At 53.5% G+C, this 16089-nt stretch overlaps 6 protein-coding genes across 6 annotated transcripts; 4 read left to right on the top strand and 2 right to left on the bottom strand.

Annotated features, from left to right (window-relative positions):
- Window positions 1–887: 887 nt before the first annotated feature.
- On the top strand, window positions 888–2429 carry CLUP02_06079 (cellulase; the record flags this gene model as incomplete). Its single annotated transcript, XM_049285083.1, has 1 exon — window positions 888–2429. One exon carries the CDS (start codon window positions 888–890, stop codon window positions 2427–2429), a length of 1542 nt encoding a protein of 513 aa, XP_049142226.1.
- Window positions 2430–3698: 1269 nt separating this feature from the next.
- On the top strand, window positions 3699–6363 carry CLUP02_06078 (uncharacterized protein; the record flags this gene model as incomplete). The annotated part of the gene is made up of 4 exons (XM_049285082.1): window positions 3699–3785; window positions 3904–4155; window positions 4196–4914; window positions 4965–6363. The coding sequence occupies 4 exons, from the start codon at window positions 3699–3701 to the stop codon at window positions 6361–6363; spliced, it is 2457 nt and encodes an 818-aa protein (XP_049142225.1).
- A 3310-nt stretch (window positions 6364–9673) lies between these two features.
- Window positions 9674–12000, bottom strand: CLUP02_06077 (uncharacterized protein; the record flags this gene model as incomplete). The annotated part of the gene is made up of 12 exons (XM_049285081.1): window positions 9674–9744; window positions 9861–10028; window positions 10093–10192; window positions 10273–10466; window positions 10540–10662; window positions 10710–10838; window positions 10896–10928; window positions 11054–11243; window positions 11325–11601; window positions 11652–11728; window positions 11792–11877; window positions 11934–12000. The coding sequence occupies 12 exons, from the start codon at window positions 11998–12000 to the stop codon at window positions 9674–9676; spliced, it is 1515 nt and encodes a 504-aa protein (XP_049142224.1).
- A 41-nt stretch (window positions 12001–12041) lies between these two features.
- CLUP02_06076 (uncharacterized protein) lies at window positions 12042–13625 on the bottom strand (the record flags this gene model as incomplete). The annotated part of the gene is made up of 8 exons (XM_049285080.1): window positions 12042–12168; window positions 12218–12252; window positions 12331–12551; window positions 12627–13042; window positions 13135–13253; window positions 13312–13358; window positions 13419–13516; window positions 13585–13625. The coding sequence occupies 8 exons, from the start codon at window positions 13623–13625 to the stop codon at window positions 12042–12044; spliced, it is 1104 nt and encodes a 367-aa protein (XP_049142223.1).
- Window positions 13626–13892: 267 nt separating this feature from the next.
- On the top strand, window positions 13893–14279 carry CLUP02_06075 (uncharacterized protein; the record flags this gene model as incomplete). Its single annotated transcript, XM_049285079.1, has 1 exon — window positions 13893–14279. One exon carries the CDS (start codon window positions 13893–13895, stop codon window positions 14277–14279), a length of 387 nt encoding a protein of 128 aa, XP_049142222.1.
- Window positions 14280–14376: 97 nt separating this feature from the next.
- On the top strand, window positions 14377–16031 carry CLUP02_06074 (ammonium transporter; the record flags this gene model as incomplete). The annotated part of the gene is made up of 3 exons (XM_049285078.1): window positions 14377–14446; window positions 14515–15438; window positions 15496–16031. 3 exons carry the CDS (start codon window positions 14377–14379, stop codon window positions 16029–16031), a joined length of 1530 nt encoding a protein of 509 aa, XP_049142221.1.
- Window positions 16032–16089: the final 58 nt, after the last annotated feature.

The following is a 16089-nucleotide window of genomic DNA, read 5'->3' as shown; positions in this document are numbered from 1 at the left end:
ACACGACAAGGACACTCATCCACCAAGTTATCGTTTCAGATACTGAACCGACTGGGTTTCTGAATTCACTTGATCCAAGCCACCACGAACTACGAAACAGAACAAAAACGTTTCAGTCAGCTTCAGAACTGTCGACCATCAACGACTGAGGACGGTACTGAGATTTTGGCCTGGAAGTTGGGTGGAATCGAATAACATACCGAAAGCGAAAACAACGAGACGGCAGCGGAACCTGGCCGAGAAGGGGGGGGGGGGGAAAGGAAGGGAAGGGAAATCAGACAGAGAGTAAGAAACCTATCAATACCGCCAAGACGGAAACGGCCTGACGTCTACAAGGGCTGTGCGCGTATTCGGGGTGAGCGTTTCACCGGACGACATCAAAACGAGACGAAAAGGGAACATCTCGAAGGAACGAAAAGAGCAGTCCGAACATTGAAGCGTTGCGTTCCCGAGCACGTGGTCGAAACGTTCTTATACCCTGCTCAGGCTAAAGTCTCTCAAGGAGATCAAAAAGTAAGGAACACCTCGTTACAGGGAGAAAGCAAAAGCAAAAGCAGAACACGGGCAGGTTCAAGGTGTGTGAGGTCATCTTGCCCGTTTGTTAGGTTATCGGCATCGTCGGGACAAGCTCTGCAGTCTGCAGCCCCCGTCCGTCGTCCGTCGGATTTGAGGCTTTGTCCTTGCAGCAGGGCTGGCGCTGGAAAGGGACTAGTTTGGCCCGGCTTGACACCACCACCTCCCGCACAAGCCCACCGCTTCCCGATCCCGCCAAGGGGAGCCTCTCAGCGGACTCACCTCAGCTCTCCAGGTGGTGACACCGGACTCCACTGATTGGACCACAAGTCCCACAACCCAACCTTATCGCTTATCTTATCGGAACATCAGTGATGCCGTTCTCCGAGATTTTCAAGCTGAACCCCGGCACGCCAGCCAGGGTTTGGCGCTGGAGCGCGGGACGTCCCCAACCTGGGACGCCGATTGATGACATCGAGCAACCGAGCACTCCGCCAGCTAGAGGTGGTGTCTACCTCCCGAGCATAGACAATTCTGCGACAACCGAAGATCATGGAGCCTCCACCGGCCTCTTCTTCCGCAAGATCTCAGCCTCACCCCAGCCTTCTGCACCAACAGCAACAACACATTCGAGATTAAGAAAGAGAACCTGCCACCTTGGCTTCGTCAGATTCTCGTCCTTTAGAATGTTTCTCATACTGTCCCTCGTCTTCCTCGGCGGCTACGTCCACTACTTGTGGAAAGCAGAGGCCGCTCTCGGTGTCCCCTGGGTGCCCGACCCGGAGGCCCAGCTATTCCAGCAGCGGCCCCTACTACCTCCGGCCCAGGAGACCAGCATCGACGCGTACTCGCTGCCGCTGCACACAAAGGGCCGGGACATTGTTGACGAGGAGGGACGTCGCTTCAAGCTCCTGTCCGTCAATTGGTACGGCGCCAGCGACGAGCTCAACATCCCCGGCGGTCTCGACGTCCAGCACCGCGATGTCATTGCGCAGACCATTCGCGGCCTGGGCTTCAACAGCGTCCGCCTGCCCTACAGCGACGAGATGGTCATCACCGACCCCCCGATCCCGGCCGAGCTGGTCGCCGCCAACCCGGACCTGATTGGTCTCAAGGCCCTCGACATATTCGAGGCTTGCGTGACGGCGCTGACGGACGCGGGCATCGCCGTCATCGTCAACAACCACATCACGCACTCGACCTGGTGCTGCGGCGCCGACCCCTGCGACGCCCACTGGGCCAACGACCACCTCGGCCCGCTGTGCCGCATCAAGCAGACCGAAGAAGACTGGATCCAGCACTGGGAGAAGATTATGCTCCGCCTTGTCGACAACCCGGGCGTCATCGGCGTCGACCTGCGGAACGAGGTGCGCGGCGTGTGGGGCACAATGACCTGGGACAAGTGGGCCACGGCGGCCGAGAAGGCCGGCAACAGGCTGCTGGAGATGAACAAGGACTGGCTCGTCATCGTCGGCGGCACCGAGTCCGGCAACGACCTCACCGGCGTCGCGAAGCGGCCCGTTGTGCTCGACGTGCCCGACCGCGTCGTCTACTCGGCCCACGTGTACGCCTGGTCCGGCTGGGGCAGCCTCGAGGGCCGGTACTCGAAGCGGGCGTACGCCTCCTTTGTGAAGGCCATGCGGCACAACTGGGCCTACCTCGTCGAGGGCGACGTCGCGCCCGTGTGGGTGGGCGAGTTTGGTGCGCCGCACCAGCCCAGCATCGGCGACGCCAATTACTGGAACAACCTGCTGCGTTACCTCAAGGTCATTGACGCCGATTTCGGGTACTGGGCCGTCAACCCGCGCAAGCCAAAGGATAACGTCAAGGAGACATACGCACTCGTCGAGGACGACTGGGTCACGCCCGTGCTGGATTACCGGATGAAGGACATGGTTGAGATTATGAGGGCGTAGTGCGCTCCGCAGTTTTGGCTGGATGGTGAACAGGTGTGCCTTCTAGAGTCGCGAATTGAGGAGCTCTTGGCGACGATGTGTATTTGATGACACGAGAGATGGAAAATGTTTCCCCCCCTTTTTTACCACTCCCCCTTAATGGCGTTTTATGGAATGGTTCTTACTATAGGCACTTTGGTTTTTTTTTACTCTGGGAGTGCCAGCTTCGGATACCCGGCTTTGGTCAGGCACGAGCTAGACGGTCACTGACGATTATGTCATAAAAATTGGCGAACATAGCCATACGTTGGGATTAGGATGACAGTTTTGATATAAGCAATTGGATTCATGAATGGCTACGCAGTCAACGAATAAGGAGTCCCTTGGATGAATTCTCAGTTCCTTCCTCGTCCCGTGTGAGGCATCCGCCATAGGTGACGCGAAGCATTGATACTGAGGTATGAACTGATTTATCTGCGCTGATTATGCTAGTCCACGTGGTATGACACGATGAAGAGGTCAGCGGATGGTCTCCAGTGGCTGTGGTGATGGAAAATTGGTCGGATGGCATGTCCGTGGCCTTGATGCTTAATCCGTCTTTTTGCCTGAAGGTACGACCACTACTCGTGACTAGAGACTTCTTTCAATACCGCCCTGTAAGTCCTGATGATAAATGCTCACGGATGAGGTAGGTACTGCTGCCCTCGTATAAGGTATACACTGGAATGTTTCCTCCCCGCAAAACGTGCTCGCTGAAACAATCGACCCCTCCTCTCCAGACAAGCAACCCGGCAAGGTGATCCCAACATCCTCTGTGGAAGCTCCCGTTATCGATAAAGCAATGGAATGGAAAACGCAGGTGCCACCCGCCCGACTTCCATCAGGTCCCGTCATCAGGCCATCACCTTATCGATAACCGCAAATTAAAGTGGAGCAACACCCCTCAGTGGGTGTGCCGCCGCGCGCGTGAGTTGGAGGTGGGAGGTCCCGGAGGGTGGTGGTGTGTGTGGGTTGACGACAAACGGCGGCCAGAGGGAAGCTGCGGATGAGCTGCGGCGGGGGGGAATGAGGAGAGACCATTCTCCAGACCTCACCTTCCACCAACCCAACTCTCTTCGCGCAGCCATACACACACTTTCAAACCGTCGCAAAAGGCAGTGTGTTTCTTTTTCCGTCGGAAACAGGCAAAGCCTCGAGATTCTATACTTTGACAAATCCACAACAAAGGGGAGGGCGGCTCGTATGTTGCGCGCGAGGCGAAAGGGAGAGAAAGACTCCAAGGTGCGGTAGATGGCGGGCCAACAGGGTCAGTATCATGATCGCGGCTTCCGCGAGGCTGTGTTGGGGAAGTGTCAGGTCCAGACCTGTGTCGATCGGGTACGTACGACGCAACTTTGCTTCCTCTGCAACTCTGCTTTTGTTTTCTTTGGGGCAACGCGAGAAGCCTCTGCAGCTATTCCTAGTATCGACTTGCATGCTGACTCTACTTTCTTAGTTTGGCGACGGAGCTACCGAAGTAATCCGGCAACGCGAGCGCGACCACGTCAACGGCATCGAGAATGACACCCTTGTGCAGGGCGTCCCGTCTGACCAGATTGTAACGGGTGTCGAGGATGAGGATGCGGGCAGCTCACAATCAATGTCCTTGGAGAGGAAGATACCGAAGACGCCGTACTTTAGGAACAACCTGACAGCTCTGTCGCAGAGATACAATGTTGGATCTCCCCTTCCCGCTTCGTCGGATGCCGTGAGGGACGACCACTTGGCTAACGGGACTCCACTCCTAGCTCTACTTCGCTGCGTACGAAAACCGAATCTTCGTCTATCGCCCCAAGGGCGTCCCGAAACAGGCACTCCCTCGGGAGCCGAACCTCATTCTGGCCACGAAGCCTGACAAGATCGCGCGACATATTGGAGGCACGCTGAATTTGCGCTTCTCCCATCAGATCAACCACATCGCCGTCGGGTTTCTCGGGAGAGAGGAAATCCTCGTTTCGGTCTACGACGATGGGTCGGTTTTCGCGTACTACGTCCGGAAGATTGCAAAGTATATCGAGCGCATAGCGTCCGGTTGTCGAGAACCCAATCCGGTGCCGACGTACTTCTTGCGCGAGAACGTGGGTATTTCGGCATGGGGCATCGCGATTCATCAAAAGTCGCGACTCATCGCCATTAGCTCCAACAAGCGGGAAGTCACCGTCTTCGCCTTTGGGCTCTCCCGCTTGCCCGAGGATATGGATTGTCATGCGAGACACTTGGATCACTGCGAAAGATCGGTTCTCAAGAGGAAACGAAATTGGAGGATTTGCATACCTCTGGGTGAAGGGGGTCACAACATCCCCAATCTCTCTCTCTGGGACGACCATCATGGGTACGCTGAGAAAGTTGTTGCGAACGATATCTACGGGACGACCTGGATCTTGGACATATGGAAGGCCGGAACGGCGCCGTTCAAGATATCGCACAGAGCTAACGTCCAAGGGCAATGGGCGTTCCGTAATCCAATGTAGGCCATCGTCGGACACTTGAATATCACCTCTGCTAATCCAATTTCAGGGGCTGGGGCGTCATTGTCCTTCCGTACGAGAGTTTTCTGCCCGCACGATCTGTGACAGACCTCCTGGGCATGGAAGAGTCGGACATCATGAACGCTAAAAACTCCCACGCTGGGCGATGGATTGAGACCCAACGGGGCCTCTCCCGCATTCGCGATCATCCTGCGGAGCCGATTGCTCAGCGCATGCCGGAACCTGAAGCGTTCGGCCACCACCACGGAGCGGCATGGTTTCAGCATCAACAGCCAGCTTTCCTAGCTGCTATACTAAATAACCAGCAGTTTCTCGGACTTCCGGCGCCTCCACCGCCGCCGCCTCCTCCCCCTCCTCCGGCACCAGTCGACAATGATAATAATGTAGACGGCGGTGCTGTACCTCTCGCGAATGCTATTGTCCCTCCTGGAGCCCCAGCGACACAAAATGCGGTCCTGTTCACCCCGGATCACGAAGACGATGACGACGACGGGTGGAGCGAAGAGGGAGAAGAAATTCCGGTCGCAGCATGGGACGATATGTCTTCTTCTGCTTTTGATAGCGAAGATGATGACGTGGGTGGGCCCAACGGAGAGGATGCGAATGAGATCGTCTTCATCGAGGAGGCGCTTTCTGCAACGGAAGAAAATGTTGGGTCTGGCGAAGGCATGACGCAGATTGCGCCGCCTGAGATGCTTTCTAGCTTCTTCAAAAACACGCCGAACTACGACATGAGCGAATTCCAATCTTCCTGGCTAGACATGGTCTATACGCCTCACGATGGCAAAACGTACGTTGCCCCAACGACAGTCATTGGACGCCTCCAGTATCTTCGTCGACCCCTGGTAAAGAATCGAAACACAAAGGAGCAGGACAGGAGCGCCCTCGAAGAATTGGGCAACCGGTGCTGCATCTTGCGAACCTACGAAGAGGACATTGAGATGCGCAGTATCAACCCAGACGACGGTGCGGCGGTCTTCTGCAAGGACCCGATCAGCTGGATGTACCCCCCTCACCCCTTACTGCAGCATTCCGAGCGGCTCAATATGATTCTTCACATCCCGGAGCTGTCGCTCGTGGTGATCGGATCCGCCATGGGTCGTGCTATATTGCTGACCCCGACACGCTCGCGTTACCACATCCCGGGGAACGGGTATAAGCTGAAGCAAGGGTTCCGGATTGACCGTGTTCTGCCGACGCTCTCGGACGAAAAGGCAGGACGTCGGCCGCCTCGGGGACTCTATGGCATCGCTGCTGGTCCGATTCAGGAGGGCGGCGCGACGGGGTGTCTATTGCGTGCTGATGATGCAGCTATGCCGTCGCCTGCGTCGAGACGGTACAGGCTTATGCTCCATTATCGGGATCATAGTATTTTGAGTTACGAGATCAGTCGCGATGACAAGAATGAGCACGTTCTCATCTTTTGAGACGCCGATTTCTTTGCAGAAGGGCAATGGTGAGGAGCCAAATCGAGGTATGAAGAGAGAGGTCGAGGGCAATGATTCATTAAATACGCTGGAGGCTATGGGAGAAGGGAGTTATGCATTTTCTTCATGGACATGATGATGGCGTTTTCTTGAGGCATTTCAAAGGTCTTTTTTTTTCCTGATACCCGGCCTAGTGAACTCCCCCTCTCTCTTCGTGGTTGCTTGGTCGCGGAAGAGGGAGAGGTCTTAGCAAAAAGATAGCTAGGCCTTTTGAAGAATACGACAAACATTAACCTTGAAATGTGCGTAACGTTTGTAACGTGTGTAATATTTTCATAATTAGGGAAGACCGATCTTCTTCTTGAAAGTGGCTGCTATGGAGAGGGGACGAAAGGGGTCCTAGGGTGATGACCACACTGCTTGAATTTCGAAGGGGTATGGAGGTTATCTTGCAAGGTCTCTCTCTCTCTCGCGGGTTCTCTTGTCAAATCCGATGTGGCGTCTTGCTTTAGTTATGGATTACTTAATATCTGGTCTTGATGGTAAGTGTTCCACCATGCAGCCTGGCACTGATGCTTGAGATTAAGTTCCTCCGTGGATGATCTTATCCATCCGTCCCGAAGAGATCTTGTTAGCCTTTTCTGCTGGCAGAGTGGATCCTATATCAATGGTTCAGCGTGAGGTTTCTCCTCCTGTTGGCCATGTTTGTATGTGAAAATCAACCGGGTTGTGTGTGTCATGTCCTGTCTGGGAGTTTTCGTCCCCCATGTTTGTGGTATTTTGACCCTTTTTCTGGCTCGAAGTAGGTCATGGGAGAACGGGTCCGGAAGCTGAAGTGTAAGGTGATGGTGGCTGGTGTACTGATCAGTGGCAGGATGGAGTCGCATCATTTTGCGAAGCTCATGGAATGTGGATGAATATACAAATCTGCTTTGCCATCGCTATTTTGCTACGAAAGGGCGGCTCTCGGGGTTTAGATTTGAGGAGGGATCTGGTGTGCTTCTCTCCGGCGTGGAGACCTTCGTTGGGAACTATGAGTAGTACGTTGTGTGTGATACACATTACGCGGTGATTAACGTGCGATGGAACGAGGAGGTACGGGCTCGAAGATCTGCGCCTTGGTGAGCTCGTCTAATTCAAGAAGCAATCTTCTGGAATCCAGAAAGTCACATCCATCGAGACCCGGGTCGTATGTTACTCGCCGTGAGTGTCTTCGAGTCAACACAAAGACAATAAGCCCAACCCTTCAATCAATGTATAAAGCACATTCTTCCCGAGGATGAGTAGAAGCAACATCAGCCTTGATATCGTCTATCATCATCGAGATGAACAGACGATATTCTGGGCAGCCCGTTTCGCGTACAAGTGGACCAAGCTGTAGCCACGATAAAGCACAGATGTGCGGTCAGGGAACAATCAACCGAGTACATATCATGTATCATGGCTAGGAAGGAGATTCGCTCCGTAGTCTGACATCGCTGCTGACATGGATTGTATTCAAGTCCGTATATGCGACGGATGCTAGGTAGTCTAGGCTGACTTTGATCCATTGGCTAACATACTAGGTATCTTGTAGATAGCAGCAGCATATTCCGGATGAGACCAAAATGCTCGCCACAATCACTTTGAATAGATAAGCCGAGCAAGTCCACCCGATCCTGCTGTCTGCCTGGGTCGGCTCGCCCCTGCAGTCCACTAACGAATTTATATCGGCCTTGCTGAAGACTCTGGCAATTGCCAAATACCTCAAGAGATAACCCCTATAGGCTAAATGGGGGAGACAACTTACATAGACACTGTTCCTTCTCGCTCGGGGAATGATATGACACGTCTTTTCGACTCTCGCATCAACGCCAACTTACTCCAGCGTGTACGAAGCTGCTCACTCAGCCAGCATAGAACTTAACCACAGCAGAAATGGGGAAGTGCGACTGGAAGGCTTTCCAACTAGATAGAAAACTCATCGCACGGCAAATACCTAGAAAATTCCGAGTACGGCGAAATTATACAAACTTCGAGCAATGATCAGAAATGCCACAAAGCAGCGGACTATCAAGTCATCCCAGACAAGCTTTCCAGCCGGGCCTTTCCCCCCTCTATGTAAATACGTAAAACAAATACAGATCAAACTCTGGTTCTTTGCATTTAGAGCAGTCGCTCCATCAGCTACAAGCCTCGGAACAACCTAAGACGGGCTCCCACTGCCTACTCCTCAAGATTAGAGAGGTGTGTTGAAGCAGTCCAAGGTGGAATCAAGTTGCTCTAACATATCAATCCAGAAAATCGACGAATACGATGTTCGAATACAGTCATCAATGACTTTAATACAATTCTTTTCCATTGTCATTTTCAAAGGGTCAGTGATCGCAGAGCTTCCAGAGAGATACAGAGGATTCCAAGTTGGATTCAGTTGACATGATACAAACCGATCCCACTGAGAGTGCAGTTCTGGCTATAGTCTGGAAGATCATGGGCAAGATGTGGCGTGAGGTGGAAAAGGCATGTCACGATACAGGAAAAAGTGTCGCTATTTGATCTAGTCCTCAGAAAGAACCTCCCTATGCCATTCATCATCAGACTTTACAAAGATCTCGTTGCGACTCACCCAAGGCTTGAAGTCTTGGCGTATCCTTTTCTAAACACAGGCCCGTGCTAGCCATCAAATGGAGAGGCATCTAGACCAAGGTGTTTTAAACAAGCTGGGTCTCGTCCAGAGAGTGGCAGACAAAAGCTTGAAGGTAGCCGTAGCTCCCTTTAGCGGCAACTCAGTAGATGATGGAGTGAACAGGTACTAAGTACTAAATAGAGCGCTCTCAGCCGAACTCGCCGTGAAAGTTAACATCATGTAAATCTCTACCCCATCTGGATCACTTTTGTCGAACGGTACCCTGATCCGTAGATCTAACCAAGACAGCTATGGCATTACATATACCGCGTGTCGTCCGGTAAACATCTTACGCCGACAAAAAAGCAGGATCGTCGGAACAGATGGAAAGCGAGTACAGTGTATGTCAAGCCCATATCCGATGCTTTCCGTGGGAAACCCCCCTTTACCCCTTAACCAACATTCTGGCGCCGTACAGACCAACTCCAGATCGTCGAAAGCAAATCAACTTGGTCGCGGAGTTGTATACTGTTCAAGCTCTCCTGCGCGTCGTCCTACATCCTCTACCGGCAAGTTTCGATGGCGCAGACTGCCGATGGGATCTAGGCAGCGGGGTGGTTGAGTGGATTTAGAGAATGACTTCATGACAAACCAAGCTCTTTAAGGGGCTTTGGGATCGTTTCACCGATAGAAACTACACAAAATCTACGCTAGGTCTTGGCCAAGCTGGTAGAGACGCTTGACATTTGATAAATATTGCATCAACCGAACTTGGCCTGGATACTTGGCAAGAAGACACGAAAGGGAAATCGTTGACGTGCACGCATCATGACCGTGGCATTTCCGTTCGTAAGGCCCCCGTATTGTGAAGCAGGTCAGATGTAGCACTCACGCACTGCGTCTGAAGCGATCAAAATGCAGGACGATGTCGACTCCATCATGACAAAGGAACGGATCTGACTCCTTGCACCTCGAATACATTCGTAATGTCGTAAGTTGTACCAGTTCAAGCTTCTCCTGATAACACCAAAGGAAGCCTCTCTTCTAGGTCTCGGTATTCCTACGATACGGTGGAAGTCTCATCACATTCCAGATCGATTCAACTCCATACGATACCATCATACGATCGTCCAAAGCCACGTAGTCACTTGCTCTCTTCAAAAGCAAGTCATCAATCTGCAACGCCGACTCGACTTGTCTGAACCTCATATCCGTAGAATCCTTCTAGAAGGAGAAGAACAAACAGGGGATGACCGAGAAAGAATGGAAAGCCCACGGCCTTCGGCCGGCCCGAACGGACCCACTTCGACTGCCGGAAAGGAGCGAACGCACCCGAAGTGGATCCCTCCCCCGCTAGCGGAGAAGGAAAATGACATTTTGCTCTGACAAAACGACCGGGGTTCCGATTGGCTCATCTGGGCGCTGATAAGGCTAAGGTTTAGCGCAGGTCGACTGGCGCCGGGAACAGGGAATCTCTTCTCTTGGACGACCGGCGTCGCTAGGATGGGAGGAGGGAGAGGCGCACCACACACATTGGACGTCATCTTTTTTATTATCGGTTGCCCCCCAACTTCTGGGCCGTGATGCCCACATGTCGGGTGGTTTCAAGTAGGCGGACGTCGTCCCGGACTGGGCAATAGTTGGGTTCTTCTCGAACACGATCATCGCCGCGCACTTAGTATAGAGGCCCCCGTCTCAGGAGGTCGAAGCCGGCAGTCAGTAGCAGAAGATTTTGGGGGACCAAAGCTGGGGTGCAGCAGTATCGGAGGGGATAGCGCGCGATAGGGCATGATGCTCCAGAGCGATGACATATGCTCATGCAGCGATTTGATGCAGATAATCGCGAAGCGTTCGACTGGTCGCGCAGGAGCTTATCAGGTTCGATGCGTGAGGCGGACGTCACCAAGATGCTAAATATCCAGTCTACCTAGCTCATCGTTCGGTTTAATGCGCAACGTGTCTAGAGAATGTCATTGTTTGAGGCGCTTATCCGGTGCAATGAGCGTCTTTCTGATGGTCATGTCAGTAGCTTGATTTGGAGGCACGCCTCTTTGCTGATCTTGAGCACCGCCCAGGTTTTCCCACCTCTAACAAATACAGGCGTGGCGACCGAGGATCGTAGTGGGTCGTGGTCAGCGTTTCGGTAAGTCTTCGAATCGATCTCAGCCCATGATGCTACTCGACTCAAACGTGAGAAATACAACGGCAGTTCAAAAACAGTGATTATAGCGTGAGAGCCGGAAGATAGTGACATTCCGCGCCTGAACTTCCAATACTCGATAGTCGTCGTCCAAATATTCAAGAATTAAAGGGCGTTGATGATGGTAGGGATTGGTTGAATAGAATCAAAAGCAACCGTATTTGCGCCTGTTAGAGATGCAGCCAAATAGATAGCTTTGATTGGAGCTCCCGGAGCGCCCCAGCCTGGGATCGACCACGGTGGAGGAAGCCAAGTTTGAAGGCCTCTCTGCGTTCTCCGGTTCCCTTGGGTGCTGGAGTCTTGAAGCGATGCCCCCTCGCGAATTTTGCTCTCAAGGGTTAGCAAACGGTTGCCAGGCTGTAGACTAATGGATTTCAACCCCCACAACGAGAGGCGCGTCTCCGAATGAGCGATGGGTCCAGCAAACCGATTTCTTCCTTGACATGTGCCGAAAACGGAGCTGCAAGTGCCAGAACCCTCTACGAGCAAGGGTAAAGAGCGGAATTGAATTTTTCGAGAAAAGAAATTTGGTCAGTCTTTCGAGGCGTCAAGCGGCCGGCCTGCTCCAGAAGTCATCTTGGTGTTGCAACGCAACTTGACCGAGAGCATTCGAATCATGCCACAACAATGTTGGAGCTAGTAGAAAAGTCGCGGTAACCTCGCTCGGTTGAAATGACGGTACGCGCCACACCAAAGGTTATCTCTGGCTCTGGCAGATTAGGCTGTCAGTTGGCGTCAACATGGATGAAGAGTCTTGTCAGGAACGCATGGCCGATCTCGCCGGCCGTCCGCCTCTCAGCGTCTTGACTGAAGCTGATGCGCAGATGGGCATGAGGGATCATGTCCTCATGGTGGGTGGGGGGTGGGTTGGCTTTAATCATTGGCCGTGAGGTCGGCAGCAGGCATCGCGTGCGCTATGTGAGACAAATCGAAGTGTATTGGTCGAGAGTACCGCGATAGGACTGTGCTCGAGCAAGGGCAGTGACCGAATTCCTGGGAGCTAACCCCGTCAGCAAATGCCAATGCTGAAAAGCAAAGTCAAGCCTTACGATAAGGTCGAGACATCCTCTGACCTGATCAATAGCTGAAGTTTGGGGGTTTGGGGGTGGAGGACACGACGGGAATTGTCGCGAAGAGGATTACCCCATTAGGGCAATTCCACTGAAGAAGAAAGGGAGCGAGGGATTTGGGGGTATCCCAGGCCGACACCCCCATCGTGAGGTCTTGTCCCGCCTGCATCGGTGGAGGGTGTCCGTGTGGGTCGAGTGATTGCCGGACTGCTGGGCCGTGAAGATGCAGGGGGGGATGGATGACAAGCGTGGATGCTGGAAGTAGAGAGTGACTGAGTGAGGGTATTTGCAAACTCGTGATGGAATTGGCTGACTAAACAGCCACAGTGAGCTCTGAGTGGACCAAAGGCATTTCTTTGATTCAGCCCAATTACTGTCCACCACTGACAGGTCCCGCTTGGGCTGCGCCTATCGCATGCCTTATCTGTGGTTCTGTCAAGCGTATCTGGGAGACTGGCCGTCCGTTCGGGTCGATGTTCCTTTTGGTTCATGATTGATTCAATGATGACAGCCAAGGATCGAGGATGATTGGAATTTGGGGGGAGACAGGGAGGCAGCCAAGCGTGACTGTTGAAGCTGTCTCGATAGTTTCGATGGCTTGGCTTGGCAAGTTGTATTTTGGTTGCTGTATGTTCGGTAGGAGTGGCAGTGTCGCAGCCGGTGAGGTATTTGTCCTGCCGGGACAGATATCGGCCGAGTGGAGGGTTGACCTGATCACTGTTCATTGAGCCTGAACTTACATAGACCATTGATCTTGGTAGACAGAGATGCCGTGGGTGCTTAGGGTGAAAGAACAGGCCAGCGCTGATATGGCATTTCAGCATCAGAAATTGGTTGATGCGATGCGAATGGGAGGAGACGAGGATCATGGACAAGCTTGTGCCCCAAAGTCTCACACAAACACGCGTACTGGCACAGGTCCTACTCCGTAGACCTCCACATAGACGGCGAGAGTGAGCCGAAGCAAGAGCTTAATCACCCCAGACCCTATTGCCTTTGAATCCACTGCCATGGGCTGTCGCCTGAGAAGAATCGAAGCCTACTTACACCTGCATCTTCATCGTCGTTTTTACTTGTGTAGGAGCCTGGGGCGGGAGTGCTTGCTTCAGCTCACTCGATTCTGAGATTAGGTAGTGTGTAGAGACAGTACGGAGTATCAGAGTACGTACTTTATCAGGACTAATGCGAATGACAATGACAGTGACATGGTGGCCGGCCGAGGAAGGCGTGGGGCGCGATAGGTGCAAGGACATTCCGCGGTACGTACCGATGCAGGTTCTACTTGTGGCAGGGGAGGGGCGTCTCTAGGCCAGGATTTCCCCCGAACGGCCGGGTCTGGCTTGCACTTGCCATGCTTTGCCTTCTTTGCTTTGGGGCCCACGGGCATTGAGTTCGGGATAGCACGCTCAGTCAGGTTCAGTTTTTCCCGCCTTCTTCCTTCTCTGTCTCTACTATCCGTAGTCCCTAGACTCTAGCAGAGGAGAAGCACCCACTTTATTCCCTCTAACGTACTGCGTCCGCCGCACCATGCTTGTCCACTCACATGTTCATCATTTGCCCAACATGGCCCGTGTCGTGTCTCTTATCTGCCCGCACCAAAACTCACTTACACTTTCCTGTCTGTCAAATCACCCACTGATTAACCCGTTGCCCAATGTCAAATGTCTACCTACGGAGCAATGCCCTCCAGTGCCTCCCCATCCGCTCCCACAACGCCTCCTCCGTATGCGGATTGCCCACACTAGCTCCGCTGGCCCAGGCAATTACACCCCCAGACACGGCCAGGGATCACCGCAGTATTCCATGCTCCCTCTGCCGCGACCACGTCCTTCTTGAAGCCACCCCTTCTCTCTTCTGTCCTATCTGTCTGGTATTTATATATATGATCCTACCTGTCCCTCCCGTCCCGTTTCTGTCCGCCTGTTCGTTCCTCTTCACCCAGGCAATTCGTCTCATCTTGAATCCGACATACCCTGGCCGTCGACAATCTCGTCTCAGCTCTGTCCACATTCGAGACAGCTTGCTCTTGAGAAACAAATAACAATAATCTCTCATCCCCTCTCCTGACTCTTCTACGCCATCCAATACTCTGGTGAACACCTCGCCCCAACCTCGATATCGCACACCAATCGCCCATCATGTCTTACACGCATACTGGAGCTCCTACGGAGTTCAATGGCACCAACGCCGATTACGGTGGTGATTCCAGTACGTCGACAACTTCCTACAAAATTTGGGACCCGCCTCGACCGACTTTGATGCTAATACGTGAATAGCCACCACGAACCTGAACCAATGGTACCAATCCGGTGACCAGTCTTACATTCTCGTCTCGGCCGCCATGGTTCTGCTTATGATTCCCGGCATCGCCTTTCTCTACTCCGGTCTCGCCCGCAGAAAGTCGGCCCTCTCCCAATTGTGGGTGGTTATGATGAGCTTCTCAGTCATCGTCTTCCAGTGGTACTTCTGGGGTTACTCTCTGGCCTTCAGCGAAACTGCCACCAACGGCTTCATCGGTGATCTTCGACACTTTGGCCTCATGAAGGTTCTCGCTACTCCCTCCCAAGGCTCGCCTCTCGTTCCCGCCCTTCTCTACTCCTTCTACCAGATGATGTTCTGCGCCGTTACTGCCGCCCTCACTGCTGGTGCCACCGCCGAGCGCGGCCGAGTCATTCCCTGCATGGTCTTCATCTTCTTCTGGGCCACCCTCGTCTACGCCCCCGTCGCCTGCTGGGCTTGGAACGCCAACGGCTGGGCCTTCAAGTACGGTGTTCTCGACTACGCCGGAGGCGGCCCCGTCGAGATTGGTTCCGGCATGTCGGCTCTCGCCTACTCCTGGGTTCTCGGCCGTCGCAACGAGAGAATGATGCTCAACTTCCGTCCCCACAACATCTCCCTCATCACTCTCGGCACCATTCTTCTCTGGTTCGGATGGTTGGGTTTCAACGGTGGTTCCGCTTTCGGTGCCAACCTCCGTGCCGCCATGGCTTGCTGGAACTCCTGCTTGACCGCCATGTTCGCCGCCATGACCTGGTGCCTTCTCGATTTCCGTCTGGCCAAGAAGTGGTCTCTTGTTGGCTGGTGCTCCGGCACCATTTCCGGCCTCGTTGCCGCTACCCCTGCCTCCGGAGTCATCACTCCGTGGGCTTCCATCATCCTCGGTGTTGTCGCTGGTGTTGCTTGCAACTTCGGCACCAAGAGTAAGCTATCCCTCCTCGTGCCTGAGTGGGATCACTTCTAACACAACTGTCCCTTAGTCAAATTCCTCCTCAAGATTGACGACTCTCTCGATGTCTTCGCCGAGCACGGTATCGGCGGTATTGTCGGTCTCATTTTCAACGCCTTCTTCGCCTCCAGCTCGATTATCGGTCTCGACGGTGTCAACATGGGAGTCTCTGGCGGCTGGGTTGACGGCAACTACAAGCTCATGTACATCCAAATCGCCTACATTGTCGCCTGCTGCGCCTACACTTTCGTCATGTCTGCCATCCTGGCCAAGGCCATCGACATGATTCCTGGCCTGAAGCTCCGCGCTTCCGAGGAGGCCGAGCTCCTGGGTATGGACGACGACCAGCACGGTGAATTCTCTTACGACTACGTCGAGGTTCGCCGCGACTTCCTTGCCTGGACCCCTCACCAGGCCGAGCCCGCCGGAGAGGGAAAGTTCATTCCCCAGCACGGAATTGAGGAGCATCAGCACATGGCCAACAATGGAGCAAGCAGCGGATCTGACGAGCCCAAGCCTGCGACGCCCCAAGGCGAGATCAGGAGCGAGAAGGCTCCATCTCTGTAAATTGGGGCCCGTGCCACGAGGAAGAGTTGGTCACTTTGGTTTGAATCTTTGGGTGCCG

This window comes from Colletotrichum lupini, chromosome 3, assembly GCF_023278565.1.
Source record: "Colletotrichum lupini chromosome 3, complete sequence".
Classification (NCBI taxonomy): domain Eukaryota; kingdom Fungi; phylum Ascomycota; class Sordariomycetes; order Glomerellales; family Glomerellaceae; genus Colletotrichum; species Colletotrichum lupini.
Note: the sequence above shows the minus strand (reverse complement) of the source record. Positions and strands in the feature narration are given on the sequence as shown.